Genomic DNA, 23,819 nt, shown 5'->3' with positions numbered 1-23,819 from the left:
GGTCCATCATTAGGATATCGTATTATTTATTAAGGGGAAGAAAGCTGGATGGGAAAAAATCCAAAGACAGGAGTGCCTTTACAGAACCTTGTTCCTGAGGGTCATTTCACGTGTGGGGTGAGAGCCAGTCTCTTAATCTCTACCCATCATCATCTTCCTGAATTGTCTGTGCTACTACTTGAGAAGATGGCATAATTATCACTTCAAATCCTCTGTTTTTTTAAAAAATTTAAAAAAAAATTTTTTTTAATTTTAAAAAAATTTTGTTGTAAATAATCACCCAGACTTCTTTCTTCAGAATTTATGATGAAAAACATTCACCGCGTATTTTGAAAAGCACAGAAGAAAAATTCAGTGCCAAGGACCAACTGGCCAACAGAAGCACAAAACAGAAATGCCTCCCTTCTCCCACCACACCACGCGCAAGCCTTCTGTGTGTACATCATGGTGGAATAACTTTATATACATTTAGACACCACAGTAGAATTAACCGACCACAATGGCAGGAGAAAGCTACCCAACAGGAAGGCAGCAGGAGAAGAAGGAGGGACTGCCTGCCACCCCACCACCTGCATGAAGAAGGCCCATCTCAACAGGAAGACGAGAGGGGACCTGCCTCCAGCCACACCTCACTATCCCTGGCGTCTGGACCGACCAGAAGTCTTAGTCCGCTCCCCTCGCTGGCAGCACTGGGCAGATATGTTTGCTATCCGCGTCCAGGGCACCGGTCACTGTGGACGAGTTCAGGGAGCAGACTGCAAGGATCCATTAAAGATCATTCAAAAATTGTTACTGGACACCTAAAACGAGCAAGACCCTTACAGCTGAGGAAAAGCAGCTTTTCATTCTATCCGATGTTCTTACTACTCCACTCAAAGTATCTTTCAAAAATTCCCTTCCCCAGATGTGAAAAACAAAACTGCAAAGTAGAAACAAGATTAGAACACCTGGTTTATTGGGAAAAATTCACAATGAAAACTGCAACTGCTTATCCTGCAACTTACAAAACAATAATTTGATATATAAAATGAATTGCTTTTCATTATGTAAGTACAAATGGTAGAAAAATAATAATAATCCATGTGATATATCCTATGTTTGTCATTCAGAGAAACCTCCCATCCCTGAATTCTCCTGCTGCATGTTTTACATCAGATATTTTAAATTGTTTACCAAGGAAAACCAGGTTTTTAACGATAAGTTTTTGCTTACAGAGGCAGCCTATCAGAAGCTGTGTCTGTACGATAGAGCCAGTCAGACCTGAGATGGAAGATTCGAGCCATCCCTCCTCCGGAGGCTGCTGTAAGGTTCGCTGTGACAGGAATGACCCCCCTGAGGTTTCCCGAGCAGACTCACACTTGTCGGTCGGGAGGAACTACACCCAGGCCATCTTTCAATCCAGTCTACTCTGGCCCTGAACACACAGACACAAAACCGTACACACTTACTGATACAGCGTTTTCCCACACCCCAGCCCTATAAACCACGTTGAAAGAGAAAATTTCATCTTAACGCTTCGCTATGTAAGGAGGCCCTACTCTACTGCACCAGGCTTTGGCCACGAAGAATACTCTCCTAGACGCCATATCAGGTTAACGTGAAGCTTGGCAAAAAAATCCTTTATTCAGGATATTCATTAGAAATTCTCATAAACTATAAGCATTTAGGGAACTATTTTGCTTCTTTAAATAGCCGAAGGCTTGAAAAAATACTTCTTTTTGCATTTCTTTTGGAATATTTTAGAATATTTAGACAATTTTTACCAACGTCTCCCTCTGCTCCTTAGCCCTGAACAGACCCGGTCCGTTCCAGCTGGAAAAACAGAATCCTGATCAGCTCGCTTACATCCTTGAAGTCTTCTCATTTTTGCCTTAGAAAGTGGTAAGTTTCACATTCATAGTCTTTTACAAATGCAGTATGAATGGCACGGATAGACGTAAGGAAATATTGGCATTTTATAGTAATTTGTTGAAAGAGGTAAGTCTTGTTTAACTCTACAAACATATATAAAAGTTGACTATGAAACTGTAACATCACTTAAGAAATATTTTCTCCCAAATTATTTTAGCATTTTGACTAGTTTAAGAGGTTGCAGGTATTCTGGGGAAAACACTCTCCCCGGAGCCCGCCCGGCAGCAGCGACTTCCCCCCGCCCTCCTCAGGCGGACGTGTAGAAGTAGCGTGGCTTGGCGTTGCCCAGGAGGTCGTCCTCGTAGTTGGGGAGGCAGCAGAAGAAGAAGGCGCAGCCGATCAGGATGATGGTGGCCGCCCAGCCGAAGCCGTACGCCCAGTTGTAGACGTAGGTGACGGCAGGGTTGGCGTGAAGGCTGAAGGTCTGGGTGTACTTCACGGGGTAGATGACCAGGGAGATGATCTGGAACACGGCTAAGGGGAAGAGAGAATCCCAGAGCGTGAGCGACTGCGTGGTGCCAGCAGATCAGCTCCCTTCTCCACACGTTTCTGCTTAAAAATAGGTGTTGAGTCCACCTAAACAACTAACGAAAAGGGCTGGGGCCTCTAGCTAACCACGGGCCAAAAAAGGTTATTGGGTACTGTGTGTCAGAGATGCCAGGCACCGAGTGTGTGAAACACAGTCAGAAAAACCACTGGGGCCTCACTCTACAGCACACAGACAGGCATCACACACGAAAGGAAAAGTACAGAGCTGCGGTGCACGGAGAAGGCAGGACGGTAAAGAGTCCACCTTCTCATCTCTCTATGTCCTGTGCAAACACATTGTTAACATTTTCAGTGTCAGCAACAGTAACATCTAAACATACACACGTGTGCGTGCACTCACACACGTTTATAACTCCATGTGGGCCTTCAACAGTACACCGCTGCAACATTCATTCAATAAGTGAAACAGCAAACGGATGATGCGAGTGATCCATATGGAGACTCACGAGGAAGCCCTGCAGAGGAAGTGGGGATCTGAAGAACAGGCGTGGGGAGACGGAGGGCGGGGGGTTATCCCAGCGCCTGGGGGAGCGTGAGGGAGGACACGGGCAGGAGCGTGTCAAGGAGATGTCTAAACTCTTTGGTAGAAGGGGCCCATCAATACAGTTATCATCGATCCTTGTATTAACACATAAGCCACTTTAGAACAAAAAGAACTTTGTTAAATCTACTTTTGTGGTCTTTTTCAATGAACACACATAATCCTATAAAGCCTTGATGAGCATATGTGTGCTATGCTATGTTATGCGTTTTTTGCTTGATCTTCCACGTGCGCCCTGCCACGTCACAGGGGTGAGCAGGGTACGAGCACGGAGAAGGCCGTTACTAGACCTTAACGTTTTAATGCTAAGATGGACGGAAGAGTTTTACTATGATTCTTTTAATTGTGGCAAAATATACACAACATAACATTTACCATTTTAACCACTGTTAAGTGTACAATTCAGTGGCATTAAATACATCCACAGTGTTGTGTGGCCATCAGCACTGTCTATGCCTAAATCTTTTCAACATCTCCAACATGAACTCTGTCCCCATTACCCACTCCCCGTGGCCCCTGGTAACCTGGATGTCCTTTCTGTCTCTATGAATTTGCCTCTTCCAGGCACTTACTCCATACAGGTGAAATCATAAAATATCTGTCCTTCTGTGTTCACCTTATTCCTCTTAGCATAATGTTCTCAAGGTCCATCCACATTGTAGCATATATAGAAACTTCATTCCTTTTTATGGCTGAATAATATTCCATTGTATGTATAGACCACATTTTGTTTATCCAGCTAGCTGCTGATGGACACTTGAGGTGTTTCCACCTTTTGCTTATTGTGAATAATGCTGCTTTGAATACAAGTGTACAAATATCTGTTCAAGTCCATTTTAATTTTTTTGAATATATACCTGGAAGTGAAATTGCTGGGTCATATGGCATTTACTAGGATTTTGCAAGGAACGTTAATATCCTAGCATGTTACTTCCAACGGTGATTGAAACAGGCATTCATCTAGTCTTGTAAGGCGAGAGAAATGAAGCTATACCAAAGGTGTTTCTTTGATAACGTCTCATAAATTTGAACTACAAAACACCAAACAGAGGTGGAGGTGGTATGCAACAAGGTTCTTCACAGGTTTTATGATTCTTAGCCATTTCTGGTTTTAAAACATTATTGCAAAAGCCAGCTGTGAAACATGAGGGACACAGAGTAAATCCTTTATTTTTCTTTGCTGAGGAAGATTGGCCCTGAGCTAACATCTGTTACCAGTCTTCCTCTATTTGGTCGGTGAGCCGCCACCACAGCCTGGCCACTGACAGACAAGCAGTGTAGGTCTGTGCCTAGAAACCAAATTTGGGCCATGGAAGCCGGTGGGCAAACTTAACCACTAGGCCACTGGGTCTGGCCCTAAATCCTATTTTCAATCAGGAGAAATTTGTCAATGTCCAGGTGAGGGCTGGGCCCCACTGGCTGGTTCTCTGAGGCACCTCCCTCCTCTCAGCCGGGACTTCTCACCCTCACTTGTCCCACCCCAAGTCTGTGAACTCAACTTTTCCAGGCTCGGGGAAGCCACCCCAAAGTGGTCTCCCTCCAGGCTCAGGGAAGCCACCCCAAAGAGGTCTCCCTCCAGCTCATGCTCAATCTGGTGGAGCCTTCCAGTCACGAGGCTTCCGACCTGTTCCCAGACCATCCGCCCACTTTGTGTCTGTGCCCAGGTCTGCAGCTGCGTCTCTGCTTGACTCCCAGGAGCCTGGGTCAGCACCCGAGAAATTACCTGTGGCCTTGCCCTCATCAGCACCTTCTCTTCCCTCCTCAGGAAACCCAGCTCTGCGTCTAAAGCTAGGCTCCCACTCCTCCGACATACTCCCCTGGCATGCAGTGCCTGCCTAAAATCTCAAATACTTCTTCCCCAGGAGTCCTAGTTCTTGTATTCGATTAATAGGTGTCCACTCCGAGCCCCATCTGCCTGCATAATGGGTTTCCCGGCCCCAGCACTAGCTCTGTGCTTCAAGGAGGCAATTCCACCTCCCAGTGCTCCCGGTCCCCCGTGCCCCTGCAGAACACCCCTGTGACCCACCACATCACAGGGCCACAAAACCCCTTCAACAATGAAGTGGTTCCGGCACGTTCCAGTCCCCTCGGACAGAGCTCACAGGAGGCCCGCCCGGGGCCACCACGGAGACACGGCACCTCCAGGCTGACACAGCCCTGCTCCCTGGGGAGGGTATCACTGGACTCGGCGTCACCGAACAGATACAGCAGCACCAGGGTGACAGCCTTCCCCACTGGGACGGGGAGCAGAGAACGCCCCTGAGGAGACCCCACCGAGGAGAGGGGTCAGGCCTCAGGACACAGCTCTCCTCCGTCACCTCTGCCCTTGAGGACATGATTTCTGAGAACAGACAGGTCTTCTTCGTGGACTGGTCACTAACTGCACCGAGGCCACTGGAGGTGCGATGGAGCACGGCCAACAGCGCCTTACCTGCCAGGGCCAGGAGGCCTCCGATGACTCTCAGGAAGACCAGCATCTGGGGTCCGCAGAGGGCAAAGAAGGACAGGACGAAGCAGATGAGCAGGATGATGAAGCCGCAGAAGAGCATGGCGGCGGCCGCCCGGCCCCACGCTGCGGGAGAGAAGAAACGGCAGTTCCAAGTCAGACCGGCCGAAGGGACACACCAGACCTGACCACAGATCCTGCTCCTTCTGCTGACCGCATCTGGGCGGAAGGACAGGCTTTCTTTGGACAACACTTAAGCATCTCCATATTTCAAGGGAAGAATCGGCAATTCACAGACCTAGGATGTTAACACACTAATTTGCAATAACACCTTCTCCCTTCAGTTTTGGGGAAAATGTTTCTATCTCTGAAATGAAAGTTAAACTTCATTAAACTATTTCTCATTTAATAAATTTCCCATATAAACAGGTATATTTAAAAGGTTCACTCAAGTTCTGATATTATATAACCCTAATAAACAACATTTTTGTATTGAAAAATCCAAATTACAATCTCCTTAGGAAATGTTTCAAATACCTTCAAAAGGATCTCTGTGTCATATTAATGTTTGGTTCCGTGCAAAAATAGTCACTGAACACGTATTCTTATGCCTAAGCAGAGATGCGAAATAAAACAACTAAAGTAGCTGTGATTTTTCTAACAAGTTCACCTCACCGACTTCTAGGTCATTTGACTGGTCAAGCTGAACAAAGACCTGGGAGCACAGACAGAGCGAGGGCTTTGAGGGCAGCGGGGCCTCATTTATACGCTGCCTCTGCCACCAACCAGCCTCTGTCAATCGCGCATCTGTAACCAAGGCTAAAATCGCCTTATTTCGGGATTGTCGTGAGGATGAGAGCTCTCGTGTGAAAAGCCAGGCAGCTATTCATTCTCCAGCCCTCGCGGTTCCCCAAGCTTCTCATGGATCTGCACCTCGAGTTTTCACTTCATTCTGCCTCCACGAGGCTCTGCACCCTCGCGCAAAGATGGCTCTCACTGCCTACCGCACGTTCTCTTCTCCCTGCGTCACAGACAGCCCTGAGCAAAGCCCGCCCCCACGCGCCCGCCACAACCTCTGGGTTTATGAGCGACGCGGGCATAACAGGTTATCCAGGAGAAGACATTTTCATATGTCTCAGAAACACCATGATTTCCCACAAATTACCCCGGGATGGGGCTGGGACGGTACCCGAGTGGGCCTAGTTTTATATTTATAATTTTCCTTACTTTCCTCTAAATCTTCTGGCTCTTCCTGTGAGATCAGTAAGAGATTTTAGGGGCAAGGTAAAGTAGATCATCTCAAAGTCCAGCCCATAGACCACTGAGTCTAAACCATCAGTGTCACTTATTAAAAATCCTGTGCCTCCCTGGAGACATGAACAGACATTTCTCCAAAGAAGATATACTGATGGCCAATAGGCACATGAAAAGATGCTCATCATCGCTGATCATCAGGGAAATGCAAATCAAAACTACACTAAGATATCACCTTACACCCGTTAGAATGACAAAAATATCTAAAACTAATAGTAACAAATGTTGGAGAGGTTGTGGAGAAAAAGGAACCCTCATACACTGCTGGTGGGAATGCAAACTGGTGCAGCCACTATGCAAAACAGTATGGAGATTCCTCAAAAAATTAAAAATAGAACTACCATACGATCCAGCCATCCCACTACTGGGTATTTATCCAAAGAGCCTGAAGTCAGCAATCCCAAAAGTCCTGTGCACCCCAATGTTTATTGCAGCACTGTTTACAATAGCCAAGACGTGGAAGCAACCTAAGTGCCCATCAACAGACAAATGGGTAAAGAAGATGTGGTACATATATACAATGGAATACTACTCAGCTGCAAAACAGAACAAAATCATTCCATTTGCAATAACATGGATGGTCCTTGAGGGAATTATGTTAAGTGAAATAAGCCAGCGAGAGAAGGATAATCTGTGTATGACTCCACTCCTATGAGGAATTTAAAATTACGGACTAAGAACAGTTTAGTGGATACCAGGGGAAAGTGGGGGTGGGGGGTGGGCACAAAGGGTGAAGTGGTGCACCTACAACACGAATGACAAACATTAATGTACAACTGAAATATCACAAGATTGTAACCTATCAACTCAATAAAAAAAATTAAAAAAAATTTTTAAAAAGTAAAAAAAAAAAATCCTGTGCCTCCCTCCAGACCCGCCGAACCAGAGCTCGAGAGGTGGTGCCCGGGAGTCTGCATTCCACTGGTGTTTCTTATACCCACAGCAAACTTCTGGAACTAAGAAAGATGATTAATCTCCTTATAAAACCAGACACAGCACTGCCAAAAGAGAGGACATAACTTTCAGTGTGTGACCCTCTGTCAATTATAACCTCATTTCTATAGATTTTTACCGCTACTGCCAATCACTAAATTCAATTAAATCCAGTCGCTCAACTCAAATAAGCAGAAACTGATTTTTCCTTTTGAGTTGAGTTCACAGGCTTGAAACCACGCAGTGAAAGGCCACATCTCTGTGTAAGCAGGCAGAGAAATGCAAACACGAAGAGAAATGGCACAGCAGGTGTGAATTTTCAATAAAAACAGGAAAAACATCCTAACGAGGAACATATTTCAAGGACCAAACTTTGACAATCACAGACTAAGGTTTTAGAGGTATAGCTAAATAAATTGTGTGTGATGTTGCTGAAGAGTGAGATCAATAATTTTCCCTGTTTACTTGAGGAAGATTAACACCGAGTTAGATTGTTCCATTGCTCCTTCCTCTAACGTCACAGCTGAGGCATCATTTACACTTAGCTTCAGGCGCTTGGAAGGAATTAAAGAAAAGAAATAGTAACCAACCCCCAGTCTGAAGGCTGCAGGAGAGCACAGATACAAGCAGACTTCTCCTGCGCTGTGTTAAATCAATTCAGTTCGTGTCTTGCTTATTTAAAAGGCTGAGTCTAAAGAAAATCAAAATGGGAAATTAAGGGACACTTTGTCTTGAGAAACAGAACATGTAAAACCTGCTCCTGCAGCACAGAAACACCCACTGAATCATTTCACTATCATTTAAGACAAATCTCGGCGTGGTGTGAAGATCCTGACTGACGAGTACGAGTCCAGCAGTCTGCCCTCCCATGCCAATGACTATTCTGTTGTCAGATGATGAAATGGGCTCCACCAGGTCTGAGCAGGGTCCTCCCAGCCCAATATTCTGCCCAAGGAGGGGACCAACGGGCATGTAGACACGACACGGCAATTCTCCATGAGTTTGTACCCTTAGAGCCTTTGGTCTCAGTGGACCCAGAATGAGCCTAATATCTACAAATTTACCCAACTCTTCTGGGAACTATTTATGTTTTTATATTATACCATGGTCTAAATTATACCATATTTACCAACCCCAAGGGAAAATGTCAATTTTTAAAACTTTATCCTAAAGCTACTTCTTCTGTGACTCCACAGATGGTCCTCAGTTCTTCAAAGGCAGACTGTCCACCTTTATTCTGAAGACAAGTCTGGCCTTCACCATTATTTGACACACTAAATTTTATTGCTTTTCCTGATTGTGTGTGTGTGTGTGAGAGAGAGAGAGAGGGGAGGATTCTCCTTGTCAATCATCATTCTCTGAACTGAGACCACGAAGCCTGCAGTCCTTCAGGTAAAAAGGTGCTATGTTTCTGGGTAGGAAGGTTTTCTGCTTTTCTTTCCTTAAGGGAAGATCAATTTGGTGCTACATGTATTCTGTTCTGTCCTAAGTTTATTTTCTAAGTACCACTTGGAGAAGTTCACATTATCAAAGAAACCAGCAGTATTAAAAATCCACTTTTAAATTAGATTCATTAAAGATCCATGTAGATAAAGACAGCTTACCAAACTGTGCTCTCGCTTGCAACAATTCAACATTAAGTCAACAACATGGAAACCATTCAATGGTCACCAATGAAATTCTAAGTTTTTCCTGGGAAATAGTTTTCAGTTTTTTGCATGAGGAAGAATGACATATGAAAACACAATGTTACAAGGCAAGTGCATCTGAGAAAAGACCAGTAAGGTCAACCGACAAGAAAAGAGCCAAAAAAGTAACAATAAACGAGGACCTTGAATGCCAACCTGGAAACCGTAAATCAAACTGAGGCTTGTGAAAAGAAAAATAATAAACTTTTAAGAGAAGGAAAATACTACTAATATTTTTAATATTCTCGGTAATATTTTGGAGACTGTCACTAATTTCCCCCCCAAAGTTAGGATTTCTTTTAATGGATGTGCTGCATTCTTAAGTAATTTTACTCATGGACACCAAACATTGACCAAAACAGTCAGTGGCCCGGCCCCTCACTCAGTGCCCTGTGGACAGCAGCCTGTCACCCAGCCAGAGTGGGTCCCCTTCCAGAACAGAGGATTCCGCTATTAACAACTCGAAGGCCCCACCTAGTGAATCTGATTTTGATTAGATTTCTTCATATTGTTTCTAGAGGGCTCCCGATGTCATACACAAGCAGAACTGAAAACTGGATAAAGCCATAGTTTAAAAAATAAAAAAGATCCTATTTACAAGTAAATATGAGCACAGGTGGATGACATATTCAGAAAGCCTACGGCACGGTCAGTGAGGAGGTCATCGCAGTAACAGAGCCCGGTGCCTCCGAAACAGAAGGGCTCAGGAGTCACCTGGGACCCTGATAAAATGCAGATTCCAGTCGGACAGGTGGGGCCTGAGACGCAGACGACTCTGATGCCGCTGGTCTGCGAGACCCGTGTAGCGAGAATCCAGAGTACAGCCCATAACAGGCCTCCCAAAAATCTACCCAGAAGCAGCGATTTTGCAGGCGCTTCGGCGGGGTCACGCGGGCGAGCACTCCAGGTTGGAGGAGTCCTTTGTGCTCGGCATTGCTCCTGAAACGAGCTGACGACAACTACTTACCACCGTGTTCTACAGAACTATGATATCAACCCTTCATGGTCTCTTCTAAAGTCTGAGTGGGAAACCGCCCTACGTGGGAAGATGTGAAACCAGGGGTTGTGGCCTGAATTCAGACAAGATAACTCCAGGGAATTCAGAATCTACCCGTAAACGTTGGAAAGTCTGTCCAGTAGGAGGCTGGACAGTGGAATTCACGGGGACGCACTTTCAGCTCTGTGGGTGGAAGAGACGACCTTTTACACAATCGGCACCGTCGGGAGAACCCAACGAAGTGGCCCAACAAAGAGAAGCAGCTCAGAGGAGCTGGGCGTGCTGATGAGCAGCTCTGGTGAAAGCTGGCAGAGGTAGGGCCCTCCCCTCCCTGATTCTAATGGTCTGGGAGTCTGGCCCCCTTTGCATGGAGAAGACAGGTCAGCTCCCGAAAAGGGCTGAGGCGCTCGGTGGTTGCTGCCACGAGCAGCAACCAGGGAGTGGACCGAGCTGGACCTCCAGGGCATAGAATTCTAGGTTCTATAAATCAAAATATGCATATTTTTTAATTACGAACATAAATCGACAGTAGCCAACTTTTTATTTTGCTATGTAAGGACATGAACACATGCCCCCACAGAGTAATCTATCTACGGATGCCTTTTCATAAAATAAGAACATTTCAATACCTCACCCAGCCCCCAACAAAAAACCCCAAGAGCTTAATCTCAAAATGAAGTCCTTTAAGTTGACTTTAGCGTCGCTTAAACCTGCTAACTTCGTACTTATTTTCCTCATTTCCTGTTCACTTACCATCCACAGGGCTAAGTGACCCAAACGTGCTTCATGTAATGCTCTGATTCTTTGACTCATCAAAGGCCAATTTCACATAGAAAACATTGGCCCCATTCTGTGGATTCAAAGGGTGTCTTTGGTAAGAATGAGGCTCTGAGCTCCCCAGTGGGATCCCAGGCAAGCTCTGGAACGCGGCCACACTGGCTGTCATTCTTGTGCAGAAACTCGTCTCCACCAGCCTCCACCCGGACAGGCTGGAGCCTGCTCAGATCTGAAATCTACGCGGCTGATGCTTAGAATATCCTCCTGATGTACTTTCTTAAAACTGGAAACAAGCTGCTGGCAGTGCAGAAACAGCATGCGTGAACATGCATTCAAATTTAACTTTGCATTTTATTTACATGTGAAATTTGAATGACCATTTCAATGTTTAAATCTAGATTTTCTTTTCCTGTTTTGAGAAGTATACATCACGATTTTTTAAAAATTCAAAAAGTATCTGTTAAGCTGGGTATTTATTTAGTTGTTAGCTATCACGTAAAATAACATATTCCGTGTATAAGTTGGTTCATTTATGAGGAAAAATGATGAGACATAGTAACCTGAAATTCTTTAAAAAAAAACGTTAATAACAGTGCAAAAAATACTATTCTTCTCTTTACATAATTCTAAGGAATTACTGACCTTTACAGAAAACTTCCATATTATTTAGTATTATTGCCAGTATTTGGCACAGTAGGAATAATCTGCATCTTTAATACCAAATAAACATACTGGTGTTACGAATATCAACTAACAAAAGAGAGGGTCAAGAGCTTCGTAATAAAAAGTAAGTTTTCTTAATGGTTACAATGGTAAATCACAATGTTTATATTCTAGACATATCAAGAAGTTTTAAAAAGTACATGTACACACTCAGTTCTCTCTATTGAGACATCATTTTAATCAGAGCCATCAAATACCCCTTGTTGTGCCTGCACATACGTGGGCGTGTGTGTAAACTGCTTGTGCCTTTCAGATAAAGTATGAGGCCTGTAAACACTGATTTCGGCAAGGCCTTTCTGGGGCTCTGAAGCTCTCTGGAGTCCAGAGATGCCTAGATAATGGCCTACAGTGTAGGAATTCACACTTCCACACTGGGTTGAGCTTGCCAACGGTCCGTGGTGGAGACAGAGCAGAGATGTAGGGACACCCACCTCATCTCTGACACCAGGGGCCTGAGTGGCCTCTCCTGTGGGTTCCCACCTCTTTTCTTCTCCCCAGGGCCACCGGCAACGGACGATCCTGGATTCATGATTCGACCCTAGGTCTTGAGCAAAAGCCACATCTAACACATGATTGGCACTTAATTGTCTTTGCAAAGGTCACAGGAATAACTCAATTGGGATGTTAAGGCCACGGCTGTTTATGAAGAGTGGTCTTGCTGCGTCACAAAGCTAGTGATAGATTTTTCAAGACTCCCTTCCTTGGAAAACAGAACTTTTCAAAAGGCCGATTTCTACATAAAATTGAAACATAAACTATACACAGGATCAGTGTTTTCTTTACAATTAAAAAAATTAATGCTTTAGACTTCTAATTAAAAAACTAAAGTGAGAAACACAATGTGCTTGCTCTCTTGCATGTTCAAAGCATGGTGTCAGTCTGAGTTGGAAGAGCCACGCCCTAGGCAGGTGAGCTCATCCTGCAAGTCAAGAAAAATAAAACCTGCATTGTGTGTGTTTCACAAGCGGGCTGCCGTCCCAGCCCAGCCCTGCAGGCCAGATCCCGTCCAGCCGCACGGGCGGCTCTGCCAGCACCTCTCCCGCCCAAGCTAACCGCCCACTTCACAGGCAGGACTGCTGAGCGCTCTTTGGGTCTGTGTTGGTCTTTGGAGTGAGGCATGATGATCAAAGTCTGTTGAAAAACACACCTGTCCGAGCAGGCCTCAGTCCCTACAGGAGACTGAGCTCGAAGGCATCTTAACTAGAAGGTACGGACATAGTATTTCGAAGAAATCGATTCCCTTTAAAAACTAAAAGACTTGGGATAATACAGACCCTTGCAGGCCAGCTGTTTGTGTTTTAAGAGGAAAAGCACAGACCTTCAGGAAAGCAGGAATTCCGTTCAGTCTTTACATTTTCTTACCCGCTAACGAGGACCACGCCTCCTTTGGGGGAGAGTTCACCGTGGGAACTTCCAAACAATTCCACCCTAGATAAGATAGAGCAGGAGCCCAGACACACCGCCCCAGAAATAAACAGAGTCTGGTTGGAAGCCCAGGGCCACTTGGGGGAGGGGAGGAATCGAGCCGGCGGTGCCAGCAGGGAGCGAGGAGAGGCGGGCGGCCTGCCCAGTTTAGACCGGCTCAGCTCGGCTGGCAAGGCCCCACTCCGTCGTACTGGGCTTTAAGCCCCTGATCAGGTCCGGCTTGGACCCCCTCTCCCGCGCGGCGCACGAGGCGGGAGAAACAGCCCAGCCGCGCGCCTCGCGGGGGCAGCGTGGCCCCCGCAGGACCCGCCCCGCCCCAGTGCCGGCTACCGACCGTCAGGGTCCCCCCGCTGGGAAATACTACTCCACCGCAAAATGCTACACCTGTCAACTCCGCTTCACCTGCTGGTGTAGACGATGTGCTTGCCGTTTAGATTTCAAATCAGATTAAAACAAAGTTTTCCAAACTGCAAGGCGGGCGTAGGCCAAAGGACGCCGGAGACTAAAGGTGACAAAGAAGAGCTGCGGCTGGAGGTCCGCGGGACCCCTGGGGTCGGAGCTGCTCGGACCGCCACGGAAAGGGCTTCTCCAGGGGAAGAAGAGCTCCCCCCCCCCCCCCCCCCCCCGGTTCAGGTTAAAGGAACAGGACGCCGACTTAGGGGAGGCGCGCGTCTTAACACTTGTATTTGAATCCTAAGAACCGAGGAGGAGGCGGCGGAATGGGAAGAAATCCCAGGTCTCCAAGAAAATATACTTTGTGCATTATGTTTACTCCTAAACCCTTGTCCAGGGCTGAAACCGTCTTTCGCACGTACCCGCCAGACCCTCGGACAGAACAGCGCGGACGCCGCCGCCGTCTTCCTGTGCCGAGCCTGCCTGAGCACCCGGAGCTGCTACCGCTTTCTCGTCCTGCGGTCCGGTGCGGGAGCCCAAGCTCCGGACAGACTTTTTTGAATCACCCATCACCCCGACACTGTTCAGCCCCTCACACCGGCCGGCTTCCAAACGCCGCACGCTCCCAGGCCGGTGCACGCCCGACCGCAGCCCGGTGGCCTTCCCGGAGGCGGCGGCACTCACCGTACTCCATGAGGCTCTCGCAGCCCTGCCCGGGGGACCCAGAGCCGCCGCCCTCCTCCCAGCATCGCCACCACAGCGAGGACGTCTGTATGTGGGTGCTCGACTGCAGCCAGCCGCGGCCGGCCAGCGCGATGATGTCGAAGACGATGGCGCTGAGCAGCAGCAGGGGCAGGATCCACCTGCAGCGCTCGCAGGCCAGGCCGCAGCGCAGCATCTCGGCGCGGGGCTCGGAGGGGAGCGGGACGCGGAGAGGGGCGAGCAGGAGAGGAGCGGGGCGCGGGCGCGGAACCGAGAGGAGCTCCCGGAGGCGAGGAGACGGGCGCGGAGGAGAGTGGGGCGCACGGAGAGGGGCGCGGAGGAGAGTGGGGCGCGAGCGCAGCCGGCGCCACAAATGGGGAGGCGGCGGGGAGGCGGCGCCCGGAGGCCCCACCTCAAGTCGGTGACTCAGCGGCCGGGCGGGGCCAGGCGGGCCGGGCTCCGGTCTCTCGGGGCGGGGCGGGACTACCCCGCCCAGAGCGGACGACGGGGTGGGGCCCGGCCGGGGGCTGGGGGGCCTGGGGAGCCAGGGGATCTGGGGGCCGAGGGGGAGTCAGGGGTGGCGGGCGGGGAAATAGGGGGTCGGAGGGCTGAGTGGGCCATGGGGGGCCAGAGGGGTCGGGGAGACACGGGGAGGGGAGGAGACAGGACGGCGCGGTGGGGAGCCAAGTGCCCAGGGCTCTGGCCGCAGCCTCGCGCCCCCGCAGCCCCCTTTCCCTCCCCTTTGACCCTCGCACTCCGAAAGCTTTTCTTCTCGGCGCGTCCACGCGCGCAGAGTTTAATCCGCGCGCGCCCCTGGCGTCGGCCAAGGGTCTGATTGGCGACAACGCCATGTTGAGGTCTCGAGCAGCTTGAGGTGGGCGTTCCAATTGGAGCCCGGCGGACGCCGCCCCGGGACTGACCGCGCCAAACCCGGGAGCCGGCAGGCGTCGGGGGTGGAGGGGCCCGCTGCACCTCTGCCCGCGGCCCCGCCCTGTGCCCGCCCTCGGCCGCGGGGGCGAGGTGGGTTCCTGTCTGCGCCCCAGTGTCCGGCGTGTGTCGGGACGTGGGGAGCGCGGTCGACACTGTGGGCGTGGACACCGCGTGCTGGACAAAGGCTCACTTCCTCCGCTTCCGGATGAGTCCATCCCCACCACAAATCTCCACTCTGCGTAGACCCGACTCGATCCACTCTTTTCGTGGACTCTTTTGAGGTTTCTCCAAATAAGAGCCGTGTGCCAGCATGCACCCGCGCCCAGAACCCCGCCTGCAGGCCCGGCCCCGCTTCCGGTGCCCGGGTGACCGCGCAGGTGGGCGGTGACTGCGCAGGTGCTGGCGGGGGGCGCCAGGGAGGAACCAGCTCTGGGGTCCACACCTCCGGAGCCTCCGGCAGATCCCACGAGGGTCACACCTTTCCTTACACCTCCAAAGGTTTCTTCTGGATCTCTTACTTCTTCCACTAATTTAGCATGAAAGAAACGGGAAGCACGCAGCGGCACGCACAGGCCAGCCTTCTCTATTTCGCGCTCTCGAGGGAAACAGGAAAGGACTCTGCCTTGTGTCTCCGGCAAGTTTTGAGGACGAATAAGATAAAAGTACTGAGAAAGTTAGTGTCTGGAACCACGTGAACTCATTCTACATGAACCACGTTCGGGTATTTTCGTCAGAGGCAAACACCTTCACGTTGCAAGAATACACAGGGGTGCCCGCCGAGTTCACCGCCTGCGGCACAGACTGTGAAGCAAATGCGCCCTCAGCTGTTCAAAGCAATGAAAATACGTGTTTAATTAGCTGAGATAACATATTTGTGAGAGAAAAAAAACCCACATTCTTACAGACCAAATAGAGTGCTGATCATAAGTGTTTTCAGACAAAATGAGCGCTTCACGGGTGTTCTCATATCTCTGCATAATTTTGGACTAGATATAATTTCTCGTTCCAGTGGGTTTGAGGAAAAGGGCTCATTGATGCTGAGGTGAAGGCAGAGAAAGGGCTCCGAATTTCTGGAAGAGACTCCAGCGCCCTGGTTGGGGTCCAGCGATGCCCACCCACGCGGGAGCCGCAGGCTGTGGAACCAGACGCCCGGTGCAGATGCTTCCTCACGCCGGCTGTGCGACACTGGGCCGCCCAACTTCGTGCCTCAGTTTCCTCACCCCATGGTGTTGTAATGACTATTAACAGAGCTGGGATGCTGCCTGCAGAGCGAGCCACAACGTGGGGGTTGAGGACGACGACCACGACGATTTTCACGCAGGTTTTCCACTTTAATAAGATTGGAAAGGGGCCCTTTCACGTTTGCAAGGGGCTAGTTCCATAGATGGGTATCAGCGTAAATCGTTATCTTGGACACGCGCCGCTCGTCCAGCCTGGTCCTGAAATGAGGGTTATGGGGAGCAGACAGTTCCCCCTGCTGGGAAACGGAGGGATTGCAGGGCCCTTGGCAATGTGGATTGTACCTGAAAAGTTATGTTTATGAATTTGGGGGGGTTATGGTTATAAAAGCAATGAATATTACAAACAAAAATATATAAATATATAATTTAATGATGAAAATTTGTAGTTACTTTGCTCTCCCATCTAGAGAAGGTCTAGTCACAACTGTGGTACCAGCTACCTGACATTTGTGGGGAGTTCAGCTCGAGCTGTCAGTGTGTCACGTCCACCTGATGAGGTGTGTGCCGCTGTCACCTCACTTGAACAAGAGAGGGAGCCTGCACATCACGGAGACCCTGGGGATGTGAGAGGGTTAGTGGGGCCCTGAAATAAGCTGTAGGCTTATGTCAGGCGGTTCTGGAGAGGGCTCGAGGAAGTGGTGCTGGCGCTGAGTCACGTTGCATCAGGAAAGGCCACATCATGTCTTGTGGTTGTGGTGTTTGTCTTCTCTGGGCTCAGCTACAGCTGTTCAGTGGTCTTGGTTTTGTCTCGCTCTGCCATGATTACAGGTGGCTTGTCTGATGTGGATATTTGGTGGAACCCATTGTCTCAGCATCAGATCATCATGGCCTGGCGCCTGGTTGCCAGGCCAACCACCAGCTGTCGGGGATTTTTTCCTTCTCTTAGGTTCTCCTTGAATCTCTCCGTCCATCCCCCACTTTATCCTTCTGGGGCTGGTCTTCCTCTGCCCTCTCACCCAGTATTGGAGTCCCCGGGGTTCTTTCCATAAACGATTCTTCTATCCATTCTATACCTTTTCTTTCTGTTATGTCATCCTCTTTCATGATTTCAATCCATGCTATATTCTTGTGACTTGCTAATATGTACCTTTAGCCCATACTTTTCTATGCTTCAGAATGTTCTAGTCAACTTCCAGCACTTGGCACCACCTGGCTTCTCCCCCAAACACTTGACCTCAGCCACTGCAGAATTCAAACTGCCTTCTTTTCTCCTGAACCATTGTCTTCTTTCTGCAGCCTCAGTTGCACCTCCATCATCTCTGTCACCGAAATTAAAACTCCTCCGAGGTCGCCCTTAACACTTTCATGTCCAGTCTAAGCCCCGTAGCTGGAAGTTGTGCCCCCTGCTTTACCTCCCGCCTGTTCCTTCAGCACAGACTCTACCTCGCCCTGCCGCCCCGCCTGGCGCCTGGCGCCGCTGCCACAGCTGCCTCCTGACCGCCCTCCCATCTCCAGTTGTAGACGCTCCCTCCTGCAGAGATGCTGAAATGGTCCAGCCGCATGGGACCTGACCCTGGCAGTCTCCCTCACGCCCCCTCGCTGACCCTCCCCACCTCTGTGATCAAGCGGAGACCCCTAAAGCGACACACAGGTCCCCCCATGTGCTGCCCATCAGCTTCTCCAGTCCCATCCGCCACCTCCACCCGCCTCACACCGCTCAGCTGTCTCTTCTCTCTCACACAGCCCCTTTCCTAACACAGGAGTGAGGTGACCATTTGGTGACCATGTGGACGAATGAACGGCTGTCACAGCCACCTGTAGACCCAGCCTGTCTGTGCCTCAGTGTGCTCGTCTACTGTTGAAGTGGCTGGAAAATGGACTGTAAGAAAACTTATAGCTCTGAAATGCTCTGAAAAAATAAAGGAAAACATTCTCAGAATCAAAATTGAAAAAATACGTACTTATTCAGAACAGCAGGTGGCTGTAGAACGTCGCTTTTCAGCGTAGCATTTGAAGACAAAATGGACCAAATCCCCGGGGACACAGCAGTCACAGAGTGTGATTTCCTAACGCTTCCGTGCTTAGTTGACAACACTGCGTCCGCCCTCTGGGTGCTCGGGGTTTGGGGAGGATCCTGCCACGGAGCGATGGATGCTGACCCCGGGGCAGCGTGCCCAGGCAGCGGGGGCAGAGAGGAGGGCGGCCCTCGCCCTGGAACAGTCAGCACGATTACTCAGAGTGGGAGACAGGCTGTGTACAGCCCATCTGTGACCCAGCTCTAACCAAACCCCAGCTCTAACGCCTCCTGGGACCACGGTGGCAACATCCCAGCAGGGACTCGGTGACAGCCTTTCCGTGGAGGGAGCAACGGACACTTGTTTAAAGTTGCTCTTCCGAGGACTCCGCCAAGTCACATCACAAATAATGTCTCCACATTCTGACAACCGACTGAGGGTTAGAGGCTGCTGTGCCCATCTTACAGAAGAAGAAACCTGAGACTGAGCGGTTAGGAGGAAGGTTAGAAGGAAGGGTTCCAAACTCCCGTCTGCTTGCTGCAGTGTCCATGCTCGGTCCACTCCGCCAGCCTGCTGCCGTGACCCCTGAGTGGAGCACGGCATTGGAACACACAAGCGCACGGAGTTGAGGAGGGCCCATGTAGACCTGTGCTACGCCTAGAGAATGGCCACATCTCAGCGTCAGTTCCAAGTCACCCTTCACCCTTGGTGATGGTAGAATGAAGTACTGAGCTCGAATAACGTCATCTGGACCTGAAAGTTTAATAAGAAGCAACACAGGCTGCATTCACTGAGCGCTTCACGGTGTGTGGCACTATTGTTGGGACACGGTGTGTATCACTGTCTTTATTCTCAGGGCAACCCTCTGGGGTTGGTGCAGTTATTACATCCACTTGCAGATGGGGCCCTGAGACACAGAGAGTGTAAACCACTTGTCCACGGTCACACAGCGGGTTGCTGTCAGAGCCAGAACAAAGCCTAGACCCAGCTTCTTGGTCTGAGGCCTCGGCGCCCGACCACTGTGCAAATGACGACAATGATAGCGATCACCCTCACACAGCCCTTCTCCAAGCCAGGCGTGTCTGAGCACGCAGGAGTTCTTCCTGCCCTCACGGCACCACGAGCAATGTGCAGCCATGGCTTCTGCACTTCAGATGAGGAAACTGAGGCACAGAGAAGCTGAGTGCCTGTTCCCAGATGACACAGGTGGTGAGCGGCAGAGCTCCCCTGCCCTGCACAGGTCTCCCCGTCGTCCACAAACTGACCTCAGACACCTCCCGGGAAGGTCTGCACCTCTGCGCATTCCCGCAGCATCCTCGTCACCTGCCAGGCCCCGTCTCTCTTGATTTCAGGAAATGTAACTGCCAAACAATGAATTGGATTGCCATACAGATGGAGATGAGAAGAGAATGTGCTTAAATATATGATGTTCTGCACCGTTTAGCACCTCTGTTGAGGAGGAACAGTCGTCCCCACGCTCGGGGAGCCTGCACGGGGCGGCGTCCCTGTTGTGTGGGGGCTCCCTCATGGCTGCTCCATCAGAGAACAGGACAGCTGCTGGCCCTGAGTCTCACAGGATGTCAGTGCAGCATGACGACGTCTTCAAGTCCGCCTGACAAGCTTTCAGGTCCATTCTTCTGGAGATGCACCCAGCAGAAGGGGACAGTTCTTATCCACGAGTGTCTTGTTGTCACCATTTCCACTCCTCAGACTCAAATGAAGATTCCTCTTCTCTAAGTGAAGCAAAATCCCCAAGTGTTTTTCTCCTTCTAGTGTCCTGTACGTACACGCATGCACACATCATATGAAATAAAAATGCTTTGCTTTAGTAAAACGGTGATAAATTTCTGGTTTGGGACGTTTAATCAATTTATGAATGCATCATTTATTAAATTTATAGAAATATTTATCTCATATGATCTTGGCATATAGTTAGAGAATACTAGTGGGCTTAAGAAAAATAAAAATCATTGAAATCTCAAATGTAAAACAAATTAATTATGGATTTTTTTGGTGTTTACAAACCACCATATGAGTTATAAAATACTTTATAATCAATGCAGTAATTTGTGGTTTAATTATGGTTGTTTTATCTCAGGAGGACCACTTTTTTACTTTTCAAATGATTTAAAGCAGCGTTTCTTTTAAAACAGCTGTTGAGTTGATCCAGCAGCCGTCTGTTGGCTTTGTGGCTGCCAGGAAGGAATACAGCCCCACCTCCATCTCCTTTGCACTGACAATTTAAAGCGGGGGACAGCTCGCGCGGGAACATGAGGGAAGCAAGCGACATTAAAAGCCTTTACGACTAAGTGCGCAGTGGAGACGTCTGTGTGGACGCCCAGGAAGGAGAAGCGTACGGCAGGCTGAGTGTTGGTTTCCTGTCGCCGGTTTCCAAGTTACCACACACTTAGCGAGCTAAGACAGCACCCGCTGTCGGCTCACAGACCTGTCGCCCCCAAGTCCAGGCAGGCTCAGGCTGCGCTTCAGACCGTTCTCCACTTAGGGTCTCCGAGTGGAGAAAGGGGGTGTCGGCCTGGTCAGACTGGGCTCCCCTGGAGTTCCCAGGAGGTGCCGCTTCCAGGCTCACTCCCGTGGTCAGGAGAAGCTGGTTCTTTGTGGTGGTGCAGCTGAGGTCCCCCTTCCCTGCTGGCACAGCGGCCCTCGCTCCTCCCTGGCCTCCATCCTCGGAGCCAGCAGTCGCACACTCAGACCCCCTCACACTGAACGCCTCTGCCCCCTCTGCTGCCAGCCGCAGAAACTCTCTGCCGTAATGGGCTGTGCGTAGAGCTGGACTTGGCATAGAGCATACGGGGCTGAGCTCAGAGTCAGGGGGAATGGTCCACAATGAGCCTCTGGCGAGGATGGAGATGTGCAGGAGTGACGAACAGCCTCTTGAGTGGGAGGGTCACCTTGGCTGCTATAGCTGCAGGTAGAGAATGTCCTTCAGCCGTCGAGGTCCACAGGTTGTTCTGGCGGATAATGGCAACCTGCCGTGAGCCCCTTCATAAAAATGCCTGCACATGCATCGAGTTTATGAATGCAGGAAAAAGCCACAGGAGTAGGCCTGCTGTAACCTCGCCAGACAAGACTCGCGTGCTTTACAGCCACTCGTCGCCCAAGGATGGGGACACATCCTGAGATGTGTCATTAGGCCATGTCGTCGTTGTGCAAATATCACAGAGTGTCCTTAAACAAACCTAGATGGTACAGCCTGCCACACACCTGGGCTCTACAGGACTCATCTTATGGGACCACAGTCCTGACTGACAAGTCGCTATACAGTGCATGACTGTCATGAAATCCAAACTCCCTCCTGAGCCCTAAAGGCCTGGCTAATCGTCCCAGCCCCACCTGGTGCCACATGCCTCCACCAGGCTCCTCCTGGCCTCCTCCCTGTCCTCCAACACCCAGGCCCTTGGCAGTCCCGAAGCCTCTGCCGTCACTGCTCCCTCTGCCAGGAGCACTCCTCCCTGAGCTCTGCTCATGCCCAGCACTCTCTCCTCCCTCAGCCTTCAGCACATTCTCCATCTTGATGAGGCTGGGAGGTGTCGGGGCCCCCCACTCAGTCACTCTAACACATCACCTGTTCATTTCATTTAATGTCATCTGTGCATCGAGGGTCCCCAACCACGCTCAGACTCAGTGATGCGCTACAGGATGCGCTACAGGGAATCACAGGGCTCCATTCGTTATCTTCATGGTAGTGGTTCATTGCAGTGAAAGAATGCAGATCAAAACCAGCAAAGAGAAGAGCTGCGTGGTTGCCAGGAGCCACAGGGAGACGCCCTGCATTCTGCCATCAATGCTCTGTGACAACACGTGTGACATACTGCCAAGCAGTGATGTGCACTGAGTCTCGGTGCCCAGAGGTTTTACTGTGGTTCAGGCCCATGGGCATGCAGTGCCCGTCACTGACCTGACTGCTCAGTTTACAGCCCCCCTGTCCCCAGTGGTCAGGCTGACACAGCAGGGCCCAGGGCCTCTGAGACCTGAAGCACCCCCTCCAGGCGGGACAGTCCCAGGCTCAGAGGTTATCTCCCAGGAGCTGGTCCAGGGCCAGCCCCCCAAAGACAGGCCTTTCTCTGGAACCTGCAGGGTGTGAACAGCCTGAGCCTGCTAAGCCAGCCCTTCAGGCTGCACTTCACAGCTGCAATGTCTTGTTTGTTGTTCACTGTTGTTGACTGAGCATCTCCCCCCGGAAGACGGTTCCGTGAAGGCAGAGGAGCATGTCTGTCTCCTCCAGGGCAGCACACTCGGAAATCACCCAGTGCCTGGCACAGGCAGACACTCAGAAGATGTTTGCTGAAGGAGGAAATAAATGAATCAGTAAATGGCACATGTGAATAAGAATTTACAGTAAGTGCCTCTTACCTTGGCTTCTTACAGGAATTTTGTCACACTTTTCACCTCAAGTGCCTGGAAGAAAGTTATAAGACATAACATTTTCACAGAGAAAAAGTTTTCTAAAGTTATGTCTTTATTAGCATAAAATTCCAAGCATTCCTGCAAGAAATTTTTTAATTTCATAATTATTTGGCCTGGCATGAAAATCCTATCTAAATATGCCAGAAGTTTGAAAAATAATTTTGGCTTTGTAATGAATCTTGCTTTGTCACAGAGCCTGCCTTCCTCGAGTTATAGGAATAATCCTCCTACAATGTTTTCTGAGGCATCTACAGATTCCTTAACTCCCATCTCAGGGGCGTCTTAGTCTTTCGAACTTCCTGAGGTGGAAATACCTATTTATCTAATATCGATAATGAAACAAGTTTCCAACATGGAACATTTCTCCTTTGGGGGGTGCTGGGCTCTGCCCACTAATTTTAAATGCAGGACAACTCACAAACACAGAACACACAAAAATGAGTTAAAATCCCTGTTTCTGATTCTCTCATTAAAAAATGCTACTAAGAAGTCATGATTATTCATGGTTCAGGCACAAATCGTAAAGTGAACTGGTCACACACGGTGGAACCATTTGTTTCCTGGAGTAGAGGTTTCCTGGACTAGAGATTTCCTGAAGCCAAGATGACTCTGGGGAGGGCTACACTGAAGAGCTGGGAGCGTCTTCAGCAATCAGGCACAGCAGAAAGTGAGTTATCTGAGAGATGATGCTCATAGCAGGACTGAGGAAACCCAGATAAATGGTGTCCCCTGCGTTCACTTTGTGGGAATCTGTGGGTTTTTGTTTGTCTGTTTTTTGTGAGGAAGACTGGCCCTGAGCTAACACCCGTGCCCATCTTCCTCTATTTTATATGTGGGATGCTGCCACAGCATGGCTGACAAGCAGTGCT

The 23,819-nt window shown here is 49.6% G+C and overlaps 1 protein-coding gene across 1 annotated transcript; it reads right to left on the bottom strand.

The window, feature by feature from the left end:
• Positions 1 to 938: 938 nt before the first annotated feature.
• Positions 939 to 14,729, bottom strand: PERP (p53 apoptosis effector related to PMP22). Its single transcript, XM_046674249.1, has 3 exons — positions 14,382 to 14,729; positions 5,433 to 5,573; positions 939 to 2,385 (listed from the first exon to the last, which is right to left on the bottom strand). The coding sequence occupies exons 1-3, from the start codon at positions 14,593 to 14,595 to the stop codon at positions 2,159 to 2,161; spliced, it is 582 nt and encodes a 193-aa protein (XP_046530205.1). The 5' UTR covers positions 14,596 to 14,729; the 3' UTR covers positions 939 to 2,158.
• Between the last annotated feature and the right edge of the window lie 9,090 nt (positions 14,730 to 23,819).

Source organism: Equus quagga, chromosome 11, assembly GCF_021613505.1.
Source record: "Equus quagga isolate Etosha38 chromosome 11, UCLA_HA_Equagga_1.0, whole genome shotgun sequence".
Taxonomy (NCBI): domain Eukaryota; kingdom Metazoa; phylum Chordata; class Mammalia; order Perissodactyla; family Equidae; genus Equus; species Equus quagga.
The sequence above is the reverse complement of the archived record's forward strand: the minus strand, read 5'-3'. Positions and strand labels throughout refer to the sequence as shown.